The sequence below is a fragment of the Acanthaster planci genome, linkage group LG14 (assembly GCF_054643075.1).
Source record: "Acanthaster planci isolate LZ-2023a linkage group LG14, COTS_SCS, whole genome shotgun sequence".
Lineage (NCBI taxonomy): Eukaryota > Metazoa > Echinodermata > Asteroidea > Valvatida > Acanthasteridae > Acanthaster > Acanthaster planci.
Window position 1 is genome coordinate 10,322,845 of NC_141790.1, and position 20,163 is coordinate 10,343,007.

The 20,163-nt window shown below is 43.6% G+C and overlaps 2 protein-coding genes across 2 annotated transcripts; one reads left to right on the plus strand and one right to left on the minus strand.

Moving 5' to 3' along the window:
• The first annotated feature begins 1,613 nt into the window (after positions 1-1,613).
• On the plus strand, positions 1,614-4,308 carry LOC147796844 (COP9 signalosome complex subunit 9). Its single transcript, XM_087145824.1, has 3 exons — positions 1,614-1,794; positions 2,483-2,555; positions 3,037-4,308. Exons 1-3 carry the CDS (start codon positions 1,726-1,728, stop codon positions 3,072-3,074), a joined length of 180 nt encoding a protein of 59 aa, XP_087001950.1. The 5' UTR covers positions 1,614-1,725; the 3' UTR covers positions 3,075-4,308.
• Positions 4,309-4,310: 2 nt separating this feature from the next.
• On the minus strand, positions 4,311-19,981 carry LOC110980976 (WD repeat-containing protein 44-like). The gene is made up of 18 exons (XM_022238084.2): positions 19,727-19,981; positions 16,735-16,903; positions 16,454-16,546; positions 15,741-16,154; positions 14,924-15,106; positions 13,499-13,726; positions 12,945-13,081; positions 12,654-12,740; positions 11,940-12,054; positions 11,637-11,762; positions 11,052-11,183; positions 10,632-10,853; positions 10,011-10,133; positions 9,259-9,450; positions 8,943-9,044; positions 8,583-8,698; positions 8,312-8,439; positions 4,311-7,261 (listed from the first exon to the last, which is right to left on the minus strand). Exons 1-18 carry the CDS (start codon positions 19,816-19,818, stop codon positions 6,939-6,941), a joined length of 2,982 nt encoding a protein of 993 aa, XP_022093776.2. The 5' UTR covers positions 19,819-19,981; the 3' UTR covers positions 4,311-6,938.
• Positions 19,982-20,163: the final 182 nt, after the last annotated feature.

The following is a 20,163-nucleotide window of genomic DNA, read 5'->3' on the forward strand; positions in this document are numbered from 1 at the left end:
ATGGACACAGCCATTTTGTTCATTGAATTGTTTCGGAGCCGTTGCTCTGCAAAAAAGAACAAATTTAACAGACAATAATAGTGCTGGGCATCAGCATCTTATGGGAGCACCAGCTTCCAGTGGTGTGGTTTTGGAGGCACTCAAGCTTTTGTAGCCTCGTTCAATATCCATTCATCCGTGTTTTTCCAGGGGGGCACCCGCATGGGGACACCGGAAATTTGTGGGGGGCACGCGCCCCCCGGCCCCTCCCCCGTGGCTACACCACTAGACAACAACAACATTTTAGAATCCAACTGAACCATTGATATGAAATTACTACAGCTGCTGCCATTTCATTGGTTGTCAAAGAGTGACGTAAGCCTCCCTTCCTTTAACCTCATTGGCTTATATTAACCCGTTTGTTTCGTCCTTAAATAAGTTAAAATAAACCAAGGACCTTCCCTCACGGTTACCCCCCCCCCAAATGTGTCTTGATCCATATTTTACATAGCCTGGGAGTGAAATTCTGTGACTGGGAACTGCACTGGTTTTCCTGGGTTTGACCGCCGCCCATCCATAAGTAACTTGCCTATCCTTCAGTATGTACAAGGAACTTCCCTGGCTAGCCGTTCGATCGGTTTAGGGGTCGCTGGTGAATTTGTCGGGCGCAGTCACCAAGCCCCCCCCCCGTCAGTGAAGACAGTCTATTATGAAAAAATACTATATGAACCAGTTTATATGTCATGCCTGTAGCTTCCCGTGCTCTTATTATAGTCTACATGTACGTGTATTTTTTTTTTCATTTTTCCTCCATGATTTTTTTGGGGGTGTGCTTTAATTCTGATTTTTGATACTGACGGGTTTCGTTTTGTTTAAGGTCGTATCTGTGCCATGTAAGAGACTCTTAGGGCGACTCAGTTTCCAAAAAAGTGGAGCCAAACCTGGAGGTGGAAAACGAGAACACGAGAGCTCGGCCCATATGACGTTGGTGAAAATTTATGTCTTTGCAAATGGTTTTAATTGAAAAACTGCAGTTCGGTACTTGCGACGAACGGCACAAAGCGCAGTACAAGGGCACGGCCTGTGCACCTTTCTTTCTTTCATTTTTCGATTTAAAAACGGAAAAGGAAAATAGATAAAGGAGTCGTTTCTCGTTTTCCGATTTGAAAAAAAAACGAAAACAGAAAAAGTCGTTATTCGTCCTTCATTCAAAAAACGAAAAACTATGACTGACACGCAATCTTTCGTTTTTTAAAGCGAAAATGAACACCAACGTAATCTATTGTTCTATGTCTAAGAATGAAACACAGCGAAATTGGGATTAAAATTTAAAACAAGATTACTTTCGTTTTCAGCAGGGAAGACAAGACACGACTTTGTCTTTTCCCTCATTTTTTGTTTGCTTGTTTTTGTTTTGTTTTTTGAATATTCCTTTTCAAATCGAAAAATGGATGAACGAAATGTATATGTACACCGACCCTACACACTGTGTATCGGAGGGCCGCACGCCGACGAGCGAAGTTGCGCTTCAGGTCAATAGAGGGCGCACTTTCTTTCGCTCACTAGTATGGTGCTCTCTTCCGGAAGCTTATTGCCCTCTTCCGTAAGGTAAGCGTGCACATTTGCCCGGACACAGGAATCCAGTTCGTAATATCTCGTCTCCTCTCGGGGGAATAAAAGGCAAAAGCCAGAGTGCAGTTTTCGGCTAGTTTTCACTGCATTGCAAATCGGAGGTTTTCCGCCAGAATGAAGCCCACCGTGGCTGTTGATGAGATGTTTCCTGAAGGGTCTGGACCATATGTTGATCTTGACGAGGTATGCGTCTTTGTTTTGTTTTATTTGGACGTACAATCGGCCCTTGCTTATCTATGGATCGGCATACCCCCAGAACTGCGAACTACGAACCCCATAGAAAGCCTTTTTCGCCATAGGCTATGCATGACGTAGGGCACGAACAGCTATTCCATTGGAATTGTGAACCCGTAGAAATGTTGCTTCATTTCCCCTAAGAACTTTACGTAAGATACCTTTGTTTTGAGTACCAACATGACCTGACCAAGAAAGAACATGAAGAAAAGGGCCAAAACCATGCCATTTTCGAAAAAAAGGTGCAAATATTTCCTGATCAGTGTCTGAGAGTCATGCGGTTCACATGTGTACCTGCAAAGACGAGCCGCGACCAAATCTTTGACTACGGCTGTAATCGATACACAAGAACAAGACATGGAAATTGGCTACAGCCACTTTCCGTACCTGTGTTTGCAATTCTTAGCCGTGCTGGTTGAAATGGCAGGCAGTTGGCTGCAGCACGCTGGGGGTCACAGTGACCAATCACAGGGCTCCTCATTATTTTGCCCGAATTGAAGGAAGACGAGCAACATCCGTTGGGTGCACAAAGCCGCTCAACAGGAACCGTTCACTGTGCAACAGCAGGCTCACGTGCACTGGTACCCAACGGCAAGTCTTAGACATCAAGCAGTCAAGCATGTTATTGTATTTTCAGGCCGGAGGAACAGCAGGACTGTTGATGGATTTAGCTGCCAATGAAAAGGCTGTTCACAGTGATTTCTTCAATGGTAAGTCAATTAACCCTAACCCCCTAGGGTACATGTATGTGTCAAATCGTATTGAAATTGGAGGATTGAGCTGAACTGCCACGGTGAACGCCAAGGTAGAGTTTTTTCAGGACTAAAACATCTGTCTGGTCTTTCTCATAGCGTGTTGGAAATTGTTTGCCCCCTCTCAGCAAACTTCTTGGAAACTGTTACCCGCTGGTGCTTTCCAAGCCTGTATTTTCATTGCCAGGATTGTGCCAAATGCATAGGATGGAATCATCCTGATTATAGTCCCAAGCACTAAAGATTGCTGATAGAAAATGGCAGATTGTAACATTTGCACGAGGAAAAAGCTGCCTGTCCTCAAGACAGGTGGATAAGTGGCTAGATGGGACTCTGGGCCAAGGCGCTGGTAACTGAACTCTGTCCTTTCATAATTGAAAATAGAGGCCGTAAATCAAAGTAATGTTTTTAATGTCTGCTGTTTCTGTGTTTACTGCAGACTTTGATGATCTATTTGATGACGACGACTTGTCCTAACAAAGGCTTTCAGAGCTTGTACCATTATCCACGAACCACCCCTGTGATTGAATGGAACTGCCAACAGGCTGCAAGTGCCATGTGTGGGATCACTGGGCATCCTGGAATGTACCATGCTGGTCAGAGGGGTGGAATTGGACGGAGGAGTGAGGCGGAGTGTAGTTTTTCATTGTGCCAAACAGATCATTCTACTGAGATTGACATTTCCTTGAGTATGATGACATAGAGTGTGTTGTAAGTCAAGCGATCAGAATTCAGTGAAAAGCCTCAGTTTATATGCACGTAAATAGTCATAGCGGAGCAAAGTTTAACTCAGCGGTATTGGCTGCTGTCAGGTGTCTACACATTCTTTGGACAGTTGCAGGCCACTTCAATACTGTTGCTGAAAGGTTACGCCATCTCTCATGCACTGAAGATTGGTGTGTAGTGGCTACCATGGCTGTGCAGTCGATTAGCATTGAATATTATTTCAATCTTGAAATCAAAATTTAGTTCGATCCTAGTCACACTCAAATCGTGACATTGTATTATGTGATTGAAGGTCAGACGTAGTACACGTAGCTGAAGTTAATAATATGTACTTGACCTTTTAAGCTTCCCAGTTGGGCGTCATATCAATGTTGTCATTTCCTCTTGTTTTATAATATTTGTAGGCTGGTACCTGTCCACATCCTCTTGGCATATTTGGTCTCAAGAAACCTGATCCCGTTGCTAGAATTAATAAAAGGGATAAAAAAGTGGAGAAATCTCTGTTTAACTAAATCTTAACAGATTCTTGTATATTTTACATGCGGTTTGAATAATAGTTTGGCCCTTAGTTCCATTATGAGAGAGGCTTGGATTAATTTCCATTGTGTGCAGAATGCGCCCTTTAACCCCTGCCCTTCTAAAGTCCTTCAGTCCAGCAACAAGGGGATGCTTCATGCCCCTTCACAGTGCAAAGTGCTCCCTCCCCCCAATAAATACAAATACCCCTATTTGCTAATTTGTCGTCAAAGTAGAGAATTTCGTGGGATTCAGGAAGGTTTCTCGTAAACACGTTTCAGGGGTTGCAGTTCAGATTTGAGTGAAGTACTTGTAGGGTTAAATGAGGCTAACAAGCTGTTGTACTGTTTTTCAAGACTTCATCAGAAGTTCTTGCCCTTTCAAGAGTTCGTGAAATTTTCAGGGTTGCAATTACACCTGTTGTTGTATCATGATCCACAAATAAAACGAGATAAAAACCACATCAAAACGTTCTTTTCCATGAATCGTTCTTTTTAATACTGAAAATATTTACATCTCTTTTTGATCACTCGGATTACTGCCAAATTATCTACATTTTTAACACCTGTATGTTTTCTTCATCATATAGAAATTACCAACAGCACAGCTGAGAAATTAATCTTTAAAGCACCTTCTAAAAAATCGACTGGAAATTTAAAATGAAAAACCTACATTCCGCACCAGGGAGTCAGATAAATATGGAAGAATTCTCTTTTTGAAAAGGATTAGACAAACTTAATTATGCGGATACTCACAGCAGTATGGTTACATTTAAACCAAGAAAACCATTCAAATAAACCTACCAATTTAAAGATCACGTACCTGTACACATGTATTAGGCCAGCATTACATTGGATTACAAACCCAGCATGAAATTTTCCAGGGTCAGAGGGTGGGAAAAATTCAAATAAAATAATGGACCGGTTCTCTTTTGCTATTACATTTAGTTTTTCGGCTGACTAAAAGCACTGCATCAAGACAAAAAACTTAAATATTCAAAAATTCAACTTTTTTGAAAACACTACAAAAAATCCTGCAGGGGGAAAATATTAATTTTTTCATTTGATTAATATATATATTCAGACTTGGCATTCAAAATCCAACTACATGTCATAATAAAAAAAGTTGGCCGTATGCAGAGTCAACAAATGCTATGCCTAATGCTTGAATTTTTTTTTCAAATGCCAAATATTCATCAACTGTAACCCCAAATCTGATTTTCCATTTACAAATCTACATGTATCTCCATTGTTTTGCTAGTACGTCAGTTTTTTATGTTCAAGTTGAAAATGATATCAAAGTTCACTTTAACCCTAACCCCCTAGGGACCATTGAAATCCTGCATAACCTTGTTGGGTTCAGCATTAATAATGGACTGGGATTTTGACAAAAAGGGACCTTCAAGGCTTTGACACAAGAAGAATTGTGTCAGCGTCACTGTGACAACTGACACCTTAATGACAATAGCCTGCTCACTCTTGGGCTTTGCTCCAAGTTGGTGACTGGTTTGGTCTGGCACTCCATAAAATATCATTGCAATCCACATTTATACATGTTCTGCTTTTCCAAGGGGATAGTTGTTGCCCAATTTACAGAGCCCAAAACAATCTGCTTAGCAAAGGAAGACTAACACAGACAGGCTACCAGCAAAAATTTCATGGTTGCTTAGCAAAGACAGGCTACCTGCCAGAATGTTCTATCCAGTTCCTTAACAAAGACGGGTTACCAGCCAAAATGTCATTTCTGACTACTTAGCAAAGACAGGCTACCAGCCGAAAGAAATGTCGTACAATCCACATTTCTTATAACTGGTTCCCGCATGATTTTTGCCCAGCGCACAAATATTCTCGGCATTCTTTCTGGAGAGCAACTCTCTGAAACTAGGCACATTTCAGCAGGATTCCATTCAAGAAAACATACCCACACTCATTTGAAACCTTTCTTCAGATATGTGCCTGATTGCATGTACAGCTTGGTTAACTGAATTTATAATGACAATTCAAGTTTCACACCTCGCATAACCTGCATGTGTGGTTAGGGTTTTCAGAAATTCATTAATAGCCAGCAAAACTGCGACTGATGTGGAGGGAAGTCTATTTGGATCGGAAATATTAAAGGTATAGACTGCTCCTATGAAAATTAACGTCGACCAATAAAGCACGTAGACACTGTCTTTTAGTACAAGGATTCACAAGCTTTTTTTTAAACCATTTAAAATATTTGTTGTAGTAAAGAAGTTAAACAAGGTGCGACAACATTGGAGACTCAGGGCTGCTGATTTCTAAATGTACAGCTTCTCCAGACAGCCCTCCATTTTTATATACAAGTACATCATACATGTATGTCAGATCAAATATAAGTTTCCTTTAAATCTAATTTGTCAAATGTTATCAAACGTACTGTCTTTAGATAAACGTTAAAACTGACATAAAAGTCAAATTGACACGAATTGATAGAAACCGTTTCGCAAAAGTAAGGATTTTAGATTGCCAGCGAGACGTTCCGAGCTTTAATGAATAAGCCGCGGCTGACGTGCATTTCCACCCTAAACAAACTGAAGTCGTATAGCAGTGTTATTCTCAATACTTTTTACCTGTTATTAGGATTGATGCTGCTTCAGTTTCCTCCAAGAGAGAAACAAATTCCTCTTTTTGAACGGAATGTTCTACAAGACAGCCATGCTACTTAGCCTCAACCAATATTTTCATGCGTAAATCATGAATTGAAAATACCGATTAAATATCATTCTTAATACGCGCATGGAATCTATTTTACATGATTTTAAGTGTGGCATTTGGAGCGACAAAGTACAAAAAAGTACACCAGTGCCGTTCATGCAGCCCGATTGGCAGCCATCTCGTCTACGCTTAGCCGATGGAGAAATGGTCCACCCTTCCTGGACCAGTTTTGTTTTCCTGCAGTATCGTTGTGGATTTGCCAACTTCCTAAGATGTGACAGCCTTCTGCATGTAAACTTGACGATACTTCTTTTGAGGCTTTAGAGTGAATCTCCAGCTGTTGATGCCTTGTTGAGGCTGATTATGTCTGCCAACACTTGTTGATGCTAATTAGCATGACTGGGGGGGGGTTGGCAAGCAGTTAAAGCTTGGGCCGTTTAATGAACACCTTTATGGCACCGTTGAAATCACCAGAGACCAGCAGTTCGCCCTGGTCCAGCAGCCTCTTGAGGGAGCTCTTCTTCTCTGCCTTGCTCCCCCCTTCCGCTACACTCTTTCCCTGGATCATTTCCCGCTTGGCACGGGTGGCAGGGCTCTCCGGGGCCTCAGCGGACGGGAGGCCGCCGGGGATGGGGGCTGGGACGGCTGCGTCGGAGGCAAGTGGCTTGCCGTCGGAGTCGGTGGGCTTGACGACCAGCGAGGGCTGGGGTGAGAAGACAGCCGTGGTGACGACGACGTCGTGAGCTGAAACAGAAGAGAGCAACTGCAGTCACAGGCCTCACAAGACTACCGTAATTTTGATGAGGACATGGCAACAGAGCACAAACTTGCTTTATAACAACAACACGCTGCGGCAGATTCATACAAATCATGGGAGGGAGGAGCGGAAATTCTTGATATCAAAAGTCACCTAGTCTCGTGTCAAGTCGCAACTATTTGAAGCACGTGGGCATGGCTTACTTTCCATTTCCTTCATACTTGCTGCCTGACCACGGATTTTTGTCAATGAGACGCACTGGATTTACTTGGGACGTTTGTGAGTTCTTTCTGTTTTCTGAGACCCATAATAAGTGCTGCCAACACGACCAGCCAGGTTGAAAAAAATATAGCATAAGGACTACTTAATAAATGCTATCCGGTTATGAAAGTGATATCCAGCAACCATTATGACGACTTTCCCCTTGGGGGAGTTTGTAGTATAGACTGAAAAGTGAAGATAACATCAAGAAAGCCATGCGATTTCATTAACTGGATTTACTGTTATTAAACCTTTCAAATAAAAGTCATCCCAGTAAGAAGTTAGAATTGACTAAAGTCGGGATCTTTCATGACTTTGTGTTTATGCTTTGGATGTGGAGGCCGGCGTCATTACTTGCTTCGCGCCCTCTTGTTTCCACTTAGTACTGCGAGTTCAGAAATCCCTTTTCTAGTTTAGAAATCCCAACTTGACAAATCTGCCAGCCGTTTGTACACAGCTCATCTACTAAGACAGGTGGCAGCCAATCAAATTGCTGGACTTAGTTTTACATTGTTCATACCTCTGTTATAATGAAAACTACACATCACCGACGGGGAGTCAGATTGGCTTATCTGTCAAGTTGGACTCACTGACTGGTGACACATGTTGTACGAGGATATCGCAGAAAACCTATCAAATGAGGGTGCCTTATAAAAATGCGAGCGGCCAAGTGCAACGACCGTGTACTGTGTATACGAAGGGATGGCTGACTAGGGAAGAGCAAGGAAAGTCCAACTTGATTCCAGTCTAGTAAGAAGTTGGCTTGGTGCCTTTACCTTTGATGGATTCCCAAAAGTCGTTGCGGTCTTTGCGCACCGAGGTGAACTTGGCAAAGTCGTAGTTGGTCTTCCAGATGTAGATGCAGTGATCTTCGGAACCACAAATGATGTAGCGGTAATTGTGGCTGAGAAGGTAACGACAAATAAGCCGCGGTGTTAACGCCCTCAGAAGTTTGCAAGGAGCTTTTGCTGCAAATCCTTCGCCGTGCGTGGAAAGTACAATGCTCAGGGAAGAAAAAAGTGGATGGAAGCCTGGGACAGAGCTTACCTGAACGAAGCTCTGATCTGACTGCTGATGTTCATGCATCCTTTGTACTTGCAGGTCAGCGAGAGGTCACGGAGGTCATACAGCCTCAGGCGAGAGTCGTTAGAAGTCACAAGAATCTACGCAAAAGAAAACGAGCCCCCCCCAAAAAAAGTCATACAAAATTTCAGGTGTTGAAAAGTTATTTCAAATAATTGTAAAGGTCCAGCTGTTGAAAACTGGCAAGACTTTTTTCGAGTAAAGATTAAGAGGGGCGTGGCAGGGGTCACAAAAAGGGGCGGGTGAAGGGGAAGAGTTCTGGTGTAAGAAAGAACTGTTGGGAGTGGGTACGAATACCGTAACATGCCTGGAGTGAGAACCTACCTTATCCTGACCAGGAAGGGGTTCAATGGCTGTGATCTTCCTTCCTATGGCGTTACGCCCTCTGGTGGATCGCACGTGAATCTGACTGTAGTACTTCAAATGCTAGAATTTACACAAAAGAAGCACAACTCAAAGGGTAGGGCAACAACAGGGGACAACGGGACTTCCAATGTCAGTCATCAGAGAATCTCAGAGCCAATGGGGTTTGAGATGTCAGCCACGGACACAAGAGAGAAGAAATGAAAAAAGGCAACCCGAATTTGAGCCGTACGCGAACAACGAAATGGCGTCCGATTCGGATGGGTTCGTTTCATACCTCGGTGTCGTAGAAGATGCATCTCCCGTCGTAGGTACCCACCACGGAGAAGCGGCCGTTCTGGATGAAGTTGGCGGCGGTGATCAGCTTTGTTGGGCCGTCCACCTCATTCCACAGTGCCACCTTCTTGTCTGGAATGTTCCACAATCGTAGCTTGCCGTCCAGGGAGCCACTCAAGAAGTAACGATCGTCCTGCAGTCAACGGGGAAAAAATTGTCTGACTCTGCATTGATTACTTCAAAATGCATGAAGAGACCTCTTCTTTCGATCTGTCTGAGAAATCGTCTGAACTATTTATTTTTGGAATTCAACAACAAAAACTTTTGCCTTTTCACAAAAGTGCTATTTTAAGAGTGGTGACACAACCAGCAAGCGTTAAAAAGAACGAAAAAAGACAAGATTTCAAATGAGTTACTTGTGAAGAGAAATGAGTTCATTATACAGCAAATTTATCAAAGAAAACAGACACTAAGGAAAGGGAAGTTTGTAAACCAATTTCCTGGTGTCACAGTCAAGACCCCCTTAAGACCATCACATGACCCAACAAGACCATCACATGACCCCACAAGACCAATACACGACCCAACAAGCCTAACACCAGACCTCCAGTCTGAATTCAAGTCAACTGATGTATTTCCTTTGTCACTCTTCACCCTCTTACTTCTGACGGGTCTCGACGAGAACACAGTGACTTTCACACTTTCAAACCCACTGCAAACAATGCGGTGCGGAGGAATTGCGTTGGGGCTTACCCGTGGGTGGAAGGCGATGGCAGTGACAAAGTCGATGTGTTGGAAGCAGCAGAGACACTCGCTGCGGGAGATGTGCCACAGCCTCACCGTCTTATCCATGGAAGAGGACAGAATGAAATAGTTCTGGAGGAAATGGAGTACCGAAGTGAATAAGTCACGCGCACAATTAGTGTGGAAAAGGCATGAGCGCGTGAACCAACACGCGCGCGTAACTCCATTCATCTGCACTGCACTGTCTGGTTCACAGTGACGTCACACTTCGGTACTCTGACGAAACATTGCCAAGTCAAAAAGACACTGGATTGCTCGGACCTAGAAACTCGGGGATTTCTCGGTGGGAGCAGCCTGATGATGGCCGGATGTTGCCTCGACATGGAATGATGGCCTGCCTTTGCTTGTGTTAATGGCCAGTTTGGGTACGTAACATATAATTTTTTGACTGAGGGAAGATATTAGCATAGCAAGCACATGACATATGTGGCTAATTTGCTTCATGACCAATGCGAACACAGAACAGTTGTGCCAAAAGCCGTGGGGGATTTCTATTGCTTGTGACCAGTCCCTCACTCACCTGCGCCTGGCAAGACAATCTGTGGTCCTGCTATACAAATGAATTTCTACCTTGGACCAGGAGACGTCCAGCACATCGGCCGTATGTCCCGAGTACTCAAAGAACGGTGTCCGAGCAAAGATGGCCAGCTCATCGTCGAGGGCGCTCTCCCGGATGGGCATGTCCGGCTGCTCCTCCCCTTCAGGTGGGGTGTCCTCCTTCTTGGCATCTCTTGGCTCCTCGGCAGCGTCCTCCGATCCAGACCGCTCTCTCTCTGGGTCAGAAGATGAATCCTTCAAAGAGAAAAACTGGTCTTGAGATAGTCACCATCCTAAGTTCAAAAGTGGGTGTCTCATGTCTTTGTATTCAATTTGAAAGTATTCCTACTACTGAGTTGCTCAAATGAGTTTATACGTGCTTCACTCAAGCAGATTTTTTTTTAATCATTGCATTCCTTCCTCTCTCATTTCTTAGTTTCTTAGCCGACAAACCTTCTCTGAGCTGCTGCCCTCTTGTGCCTGCTCTCTGGCCTCGTTGCTGTAGCGCTGCCTCATGTCGTCAAAGTACTTATAGTGGTCTTGAAGGACCCAGACACGCAGGATCCTGTCCTGACCGGCCGTTGCCTAGGCAACACCATCAAAAAGCAATTATAAGGTGGCAAGTCACAGGTAGACACATTCAGGCAAGAGTTTTTGCAGCGTTAGTTTATAAAGACTGCGCTCTTTCAGTTTTTTATAAAAGTTTAATTGTGTGAAAAAAGCTCTTTGTTGATGATGTTCAGGTTTGAGTTATGACTGAACGTTTGGAGCATCAGCAGTCTCTCAAATTTCCCTACACCACAAATTTAAAAAAAAAGGATGTGATTTTCAGCCGTTTCTCTGTTCATGCCTGTGCCCAAGTCGGTCTGGCTTTAGCACATTATGTCACAATTCTCTTTGAAAACCGTTTGTTTCTAATTTCTGTTGGTATCTGCTTTGAATCCATGTGCATGCGGCCAGGTATTTTGTCCTAAATGGAAAAATCCTCTCTTGACATGAATATGCAAAGACGCAACATAGAACTGGTCAGTGATTTACCAGTAATCGCCCACAGGGGGAGAATTTCATGGTCCACACTGCCCCAGCATGCTCTCGGCCCAGATCCTGGGCCAACCTCAGCTGGTCAAAGTCGTAGGGACCCTTGTTGCTGCCAGACGCTTTGAACTGATGAGAACAGAGAGCAAGAGATGAGCTGTCTTGAAATCTTCCGGTTCTAATGGTATCAAAATGTTCCTGACCCTGCTGAAGTTTTTTCAGCTCAATGTTCACTCAGACACAGAAAGAGGAATAATAGTGACCAATTAAGTTTGTTTTGTTTTAATTGTTGGAAATTGTTGGAACCTTCACAATCCTCGAATCTGGAAGCGACTCCTCATCACTGGATTCCTGCTCCTCGTGCCTGAAGGCCTCGTCTGCGACATTCTTGATCTTGGTCAGGATTTTCTTGAACTTGATTCTGACGAGAAAGAAAGGCAGCAGTTTTTAAGAATCCCCCATGCCACACTGGCTGCCGGGTTCATCAGGAGTCCAATTGCAATTTGACCACAGATCGTGCTGCTGTTCAGGTCAAAGAAACTGACAAGAGATGATCTGTCTGAGTTTCGTTCAGTAATTTCTGGCTTGACTTGACTGCGGTCCGGGTTCGAATCTCAGCTCCATCCACATGTGGATTGGGTTTTCAGTCCCTACCTAATTCCGTGGGTTTTACCCAGAATATTCCTCTGAGGTTTTCCTCCCACCTCTAAAACTGTAACTTCTTCTCTTTGTCTCCTCTCTACAGGTTTTTTCAGGCTTGCGAGCTACAGTGCCTAGGGTGCTTTTGAGGAATCCTTGGTATCATTACCACAAATAATAATTATTAATTAACGAGATCGGAACGAAACCCCAATAACACAATGTAGGTGCTTCAACAAAACTGCAGAATAGACCCATACAATAATGAAAGAAACCTAACCATACCAAAACCATTTGTTTGAGGACCGGCGTGTTGATGGGTTTGATGGACAAAAACAGAAGCATGATTCCAATTTCACTGAATCAAAATTTCAGATTTACTTCTTGGATTTGGATTTCTTGACCCCCTGCGTGGCTGCTTTGGCCTTCTCTCCGTCACTTCCGCCCTCCTTGTCCAGGCTTGTATTGCTGTGGAAAATCCAGAACACAGTGGCTTGAACCGGGGTTATCACACGCGAAAAGCCATGCAGCCATACTTCAAAAAAAAAAAAAAAAGGTGTACTGTGTTTCCATGTGACTGAAAGATCGTGGGTGGAACCAACATGCATAAAGTGGGTGTGGCTTGGATTACCATAGACTGGGCGTTTTTATTTCTTTGTCTGCAGCACATACCTGACATACTCGGACGTCAGTCTCATTATGTGCAAGGCCAACGGATTGATGCACTTCGGCAGTCTTTCCTCGGCCAGCAGGAGAGGGACAGTGTCTCCCGTGTCCAGATTCCTAACCGTGACCTGAGACAGTACTTCCTGGAGGTCAAGAAAATGCAAGGGAACGAGAGGGTCAGTTCAAACTGACCCATTTTTTATACAGGGCATTTCCCGCACAAAGTCTCTGTGCAATGACATTGTTATTACCCCTGTTCATCATGCCTGTAAACATTCCCAAAACAATCTCGGCTCCCGGGTGATGAAAACTGTAGAGTAACCATCACTGGTACCCCTTGGTACTTCTGCGGGTAGGGAGGCATGTAGGGGTGACATGACCTGTCCAAGGGTCACTCACGACATGTAACCAGAGGCTGGATTCGAACCCCCGACCCTATTATCAGGAGTAACAAACTTTGACTACCTGTCTACACACCCCTCTTGGAACAAGAGGATGTACGGATACTGTCTACCCCATCAGGCAGACTGCAGAAGCAGCAGTGAGAATCAAACACCCACCTCGTCGGTGAGCTGTTCCCCTTTCGCCGAGCGGCCCTTCATCAGGTTGTGATACTGGGACAGTGTGTCCATCTCCGGCGTCCCCCCTCTGCTGCCCTTGCCCTCGGAGGTGGCCGGCGACCCGCCCTGGCTCCGCGGGGGCTTGGGGGGTGGGGGCCCAGAGGGGACAGGGTTCTTCAGGGCTTCCAAGACCTCGGCGCGGGACTCACCCTTGATGCTCTGGGTCTCCTGTTGAAATACGAAGTAACGAAGCTCCAGGCTTAATCCAAGCAATGGCCCTGGCTGAAAACGGCACACACTCATTCAGAGCTTACAGACTACTGGTTGGAGACTATAGAGGAATATCACATTATTAACCCCAACTGCCAAGCATATTGTTTGGCTTACACTACACAGTACTACAAAATACTAAGAAATAGTCTGAGCCTGAAGGACCTAGCGCTACAGATTACTACTTCTGGCTAGGTTACTTCCATTGTTACTTGTACAGAGAACAATAAAGCCATGCATTCATAGTGCCACAGCACTGTATGGTACATTGTCTTATCTATTGTATTTTATGGCTTCTGAGAACAATGTGGTCATGTCCTCTTAAGAGCGACAGCGCTCAGTACTGCATTTTACTACAAGTAGTAATTTGTAGTATTATGTAGGGTTAGGGTTAAAGTGCTGACCAATCATTCCCCACGCAGAGAAGTTCTGACACCTCTTGAGCACAGACATTTTGAATTCATGGGTAGGTGTACAGAACATAAATGAAAGAAGAAGGAACAAATTCCAAATGATGTAATCCAAATGTAAAGGGTTAGAACATCATACACAGTAACCTACAACGCGTTTGCTATTAAGGAGGCTTGAACTAGCTCTAAAGCATCCATGGGCCACGGCAGGGGAGATTTTTCTACAAAATGATCTCTAAATTACAAGACAGCAAAGATGCGATGAGAAATTTTGCACAAATCGTGAACAAATGACCACCGAGGGTAACCATTGTTAATTAAATGCCACACAGTGCATCGGGTGAAAAAGTCTGATGCACTTTGATGGCAATCGACAGCAGCCAAACAAACTGGCCATGTTGAGACAATGGGATCTAGTCCCATTGAACAATGCCACTGTTGGATCTTGTGTTGACTGGCAACCACAGACTCCAAGGCTGTTTGGCCTCTTGGATCATGTTACACTTGGCAGGCAAGCCACTTCGACAAACGATGCAGACTGATGTGCCTGGCAGGGTTTCTAGCCAAAATAGGCATTAGACGTATAAAGTTTTTAAACACCGTGCCTGGGCCAAGTTTACAATGCAATAACATGAGGCCAAAGTCTAAGGTATTTTCATTTGCTTGCAATGGCGAAGGTTTAAAATTGGTTGCAAAGCTTAAGACCAAAACGAAACCAAGACCTGAACAAGCAAGAGGGTTTCACCTGATGCAAGACCACAGCATCGCTGGTGGCACTGGCCAGGTCCAGAGAATGCTCCAGCTCTTTGGTCAGTGACTCGATGGTGGTAGTAGGGGTGAGGAGACCGCTCAGAGGCCTGCCCGATGAGCCCGGCTCAGGTGGAAGGCCTACCGACACCTCCTCCCCCTGGCTCGCTGGAGTCTCCGCCTGTTGAAAACGAAGAATTTGGGGTTCATGGGAAAAGCTCATAGTACTGAAACGTAATCTCACCTGAGGCTCTCACAGGAGGCACACATCCGTACAGATTATGATAATGTATCAGGGTGCAATGCAAGTTTAACTATACCAAATGAACATGCAAGAAATGAAAAATGAAGTGCGTTTGTCACTGTTAAGATTGTAGGAAGACGGAAAACCTCCACATGCAATGTGCACATTTTGAGAGCATCATGTGATGTGAGCACATCAAGAAGGGAAACATTTCTAGGACATACATGTAGAATGCCTAAGACCTTGGCAAAATCCTATGACATTAATACCTAGATTTGCACATCCAGTTTAGTAAAGTCATTTGGAAAAAGAGAAAATAGGTTTGGATTTGTCCCAAAGCCAAGTTGGCATACAATTCGCCTTTTCAAGATCTTACCTTTTTTGTAGTTCCTTGCAAACCTCTACTGAACATTTCACTCAATCATTTTGACTCCATTTTCGTAAGTTTTAATGACAGCTTTGTTGTACTGGAATTTAACCTTTGACACACCTAAAGTTGTCTGTCATGATGTTAATATTTTCCAATAAGCAGTGCTCAGCCAGTTTGAGACATTCATTTGAAAGCACTCACGATTTCTTTCCTAGACTGCAGATTTTTGATTTCCGGAGTTGGGGTTTCCGACGACTTCGGTTTCTTCTTCTTCCGCGGTGGGGCAACAGGCTGGGGCGGCATATCACCCTGGGAGTCCACCCCCAGGGGTAGCGCCGAGGGCCTCTCCCGAATGCTGGCAATGACATCGGGCTGGACGTTCCGATTGGCCAAGCCGGGCTCCCGGGGAACGGCGTCATCCTGGGGCGTGTCAGTCTGTCGGCCCAGGATTTCCTCCGCTACGCCCTGGGAAGAAGGTTCTGAGGCTTCTCTGGCCGGGTCTTGGTCGCCGGATGATGCCAGCCTGCTGCTGTGCCCAGCACGGTCTTCCCGGAGACGCATCTCCTCCAGGCGTTTGCGGCGTTTCTCAGCCTCAATCCTCCGTTGTTCAGCCTCCTGAGCAGTAAAGTTCATTATACATGTACTCGCTGCTCACTTAAAGCACATTTTGGCATAAGAAAAAAGTTTAATTTTACGAAGATGCATCAACGTACAAGCATGACCGCCTCCCACAAAACGAGTCTCAAGGCCATATTTTTGGTGGAAAATTCTTAGCACAAATGCCAAATGGATTAGGGGTGGGGAAAATGTACACAAACAGCCCAAAGGTTGTGACAGGCAGATCGAATCATATCATGGCAGCAGGGTTTGTCCAATGAAAACCCTCCAATCTGCAACCAGGTATGCTCTCTGACCTGCTGTTCTAGTAATCGCTCTTCCTCCTCCTGTTTTCGTCGCTCCTCTTCCTCCCTCTGCTTCTCTCGTTTTCTTTGCTCTTCCAAGAGACGCTGGAGCATAAACAATACAAAATGCACCGGTGGTCAGTCTGAAGGACAGTTTCCAAGGCATTCCACTCGTTTGGAGGTGAACAATTCTTATAAACCAGCCAACAACCATTATTACTCATCTCGTTAAGCGCAGGACCTGCACATCGCTAGCAGTTAACCACTTAGTAAAAACGGCGACGCCGTCTCACCTGCCGTTCTCTCTCCTCTTCTTCTCGCTTCTTGGCTTGGACCTCCTGTATCTTCCTCTGGAGGGCCTCCTCTTCCTGCCTCCTCCGCTCCTCGGCCAAGCGTCGCTCGGTTGCCAGTCGGTGCAGCTCCTCTTCAAACTCGGAGATTGCCGGCGGCTTTTTGGCCTTCCTGCCTCATCCGAAATTAAAACACAGGGCACTTTTGAAGCAAGCCCCGGTAGCTTGTCTTGCAAGCAAATTTTATTCAAAAGTGTTACAATAAGAAGAAAGATATTGTAACAAGGCCTTCATCTCCATCTTTGATGACACCTTATAAAATCTTAGAAATACTAATTGAGCAGGCGAAAGGAACTTTTGACTTTTTGACTTGATACGATGACAACCAAACCTGAGTAGTCTTAGTTCAACTCTTGATCATATATTATAGGCCTAGGGCCTACTACAGGTTATGGTTTTCCATATACATTGTACGGACAATACTACCTTTCTCTTAAATATTATAACAGCCATCGGAAAGTGATAACATGTCTACTTAGCAACATATAAGAAAATTCCAAAGCATTTACTTGAAAACACTTAGGTTTTTGTAGACAAGTCTCATAGGTTTGTGCACATAGGCATTTTGACTGGAGTTAGTCAAAATATCAAAGATGTCATGCTGCAGACCTAGTTTTAGGGACTTGGAAATCCGCAACTCTGCGGCGACCACTTTTCCCCATCTCACTTGCACACGACGTCGTTACCTGGTTTGCCTGGTGCCTGAAACAACAGCATTTTTCACGGGTGTTGCAGTGGTAATTTCTTGATATCATTTCATGTGTTATAGAGGGAGAGTTCGCCTTCAACCTCTACCAGAATTTTTTCACTTTCGCCGCTTTTTTCACGATGCTACGGCAGTTTGGAAATATGGTTCATGTTCGGCTGATTTTTTTCCTTACAATGAACCTTTGTGATAAAAAAAAAACCCAGGTAATGAAGTACTGTAGTTAGAACATATTTTAATGAATAAAATAGTAAAGTTGCAGTGCACTTGAGTAGTTTTTTACAACCGGACCTGACCGATGTATTCACAATGGCAGTGTAATGGTAATTCCATAATGGAGCAGAAATCAACTTTCAAACTTACCCAAGAACTTTACCTTGATGGCTTGAGGCTAACTAGACTTGTTTAGCATTTTTACACTTATAGATTTGGAACAGTATATTTGTATATATTATTATTTTATTTTCTCAATGTTGGCGGATTTAAACCGAGTGATAAAGTCAAATTTTTTTCGTGCTGTCAAAATAAAAGTCATGTGACTAACATCTCATAATGTGATTGGACAGTGATGCAAACAGGAGGCCAAGTGGTCTTTCTTCAGCGGATTTTGTGCAGATATTTTGCAATTTTACATTACATTTTCAGGTCAGGTTCCTCCGAGTCCATTTATTCACGATAGTTTATTATTCTTTGTAAAAATGTGTGGCAATAATAACCCAGAAAGGCATTAAACATTTAAAAAAATGAAATAAAAAGATACACAGACAGAGATCACAGTTCCTGCCTTTTTTCCATTGGAACAAATGCACCATAGGCCACTTGTAAGTGGGGCCTTCAAATTTGTAGATCTTTGGCATGTTTGGACTGGGTTGATGGATTTTGACAAATAAGGTGTCATTTGAATGGTGAACTTGAACTCTATGTAATACCTGAGTAACAATGCCATCAGATTATTTTGAAAATATTTCCCAGTCCCTATTATTTTAGGCCACCCACAATTACAATTGCAATTTTTTTAAAAGTTTTATTTTACTAAAGCTGAGTGGGGGCGGGAAATGTACAAAAAGAACCAAAAAATTACACGAGAAACGATCCCAAGCTTACCCTTTAGTCTAAGAATTCGTGCAAGACTAGATCATGCTCGACCGGAGGTTGCTCCATCTATTGGGCATGCGTGCTAGGAAAGGGCAAAGCTCCATTGGTATTAAGGAAAGGGTGGTGAACGGAACAGTACCCCTGACTAATGAGACACGGCCGCAGCCAATAATTTGTGACTTCATGCACAAATTTGTGACTTCATGCACAAATACATGAAATACATGTGTACAGTCCATCCTTGTCAACAAGAGAACTGTTAACACAACATTCTGCTAATAATTTTAGCGAAATTTTTAGGCTCCATTTCTTTGTTTTTCACTGCTTTTTGTTCCTAATATAAAAACAAGGTTCCTGTTGTAACAAGGCAATAGACCAAGTCCCAAGGACCTCTTGAGTTAAGACTTAACATAACAACAGGGTTCAACTGTAGTAGTATTTGGCATAAACTTGCTGTCATTTAAACACATGTGGACATTTCTTACCCCCAAAAATACCTCCCCCCACCTTCCCTTTACCGGCAAAAAGGATAATCACTAATTTTTTTTAAAATTATGCACGGCATTAACACTTTCATGACTGTTCTTAATTGATGATTGAATTAACAAAAAGAGTTCCAATATGGACAACACTTGAGGCCTTGTGCACAAACCTAGTCTACATGTACATGTAAGTATGAGACTTGTCTGAAAAAACCTAGGCCTACAGTGCAAGTGTTTTCTAAGTAGGGTGTAGACTACTTAACATGCTAAAGTGGCTGTTTCGGAAGTTCAGTTGCTACCTTTTACTTTTTAGGACATGTTATCACTTTCTGACAGCTGTTAAAACATTTCAAAGGAAAATTAGGAAAGAGATCCATATACATAATACAGCCCGGGCTATATGGTTTACGGACGCCACTTGACACGCCATGCACAAACAAACCCCATGAGACTGGTCTGAAAAATTCTAACATGTCTGAGATTATTATCTATTCTATTAAAGTAAACGACTTGGTTTTTTTCCTCCTAAATTGAACTTTTCTGGACATGTTTTTACTTTCTGAATACTAATAGGTCATTGTAGGGAATAATTACTGGCGAACTCTTCCCACAATGGACATGATGGAGTAGGCTACGTGGCTAGGCTTCTCACCTGGGCGGGCTAGACCCGATCCCTGGACCTGCGTGCGACAGTTCTGCATCTTCTGCATCATAAAACTCATCAGAATCGCTCTCTGATGTCATGATAGCATCACGTGGAATACTGTACTACTATTTGCACAAATCAACAAACTTGTAACATAATACTTATGCTCCAAATGTGATATAAACATCGACCACTAGACCTACTACACTACTGTAAGTTAAACCTCAACCAAGTTTAGAATTTGATGTTTTTATCTTTGACGTTAATAGGCTGGCTCCTTCACTGGAAGGCCTTGGTGTATTTTGTTTTTAGAATGCTGAAAAGGGTACAAGATACTTTTAAATAATACTATGGCACAAAAGAGGGCGCTATAAACTATATATCCCCCAAAGGGGCGTGTCTTTATCTTGCTACTACTGGGAGATATAATTCACGGACGTTTT

Coding starts and splice junctions, on each gene's coding strand:
- LOC110980976 (XM_022238084.2), bottom strand. CDS start 19,818: ATGACATCAGAGAGCGATTCTGATGAGTTTTATGATGCAGAAGATGCA. Junction 15,107..15,740: donor TGCAGTCTAGGAAAGAAATC/GTGAGTGCTTTC, acceptor CGTTTTCAACAG/GCGGAGACTCCAGCGAGCCA. Junction 9,045..9,258: donor GCATCTTCTACGACACCGAG/GTATGAAACGAA, acceptor TGTAAATTCTAG/CATTTGAAGTACTACAGTCA.
- LOC147796844 (XM_087145824.1), top strand. CDS start 1,726: ATGAAGCCCACCGTGGCTGTTGATGAGATGTTTCCTGAAGGGTCTGGA. Junction 1,795..2,482: donor CATATGTTGATCTTGACGAG/GTATGCGTCTTT, acceptor TTGTATTTTCAG/GCCGGAGGAACAGCAGGACT. Junction 2,556..3,036: donor TCACAGTGATTTCTTCAATG/GTAAGTCAATTA, acceptor TGTTTACTGCAG/ACTTTGATGATCTATTTGAT.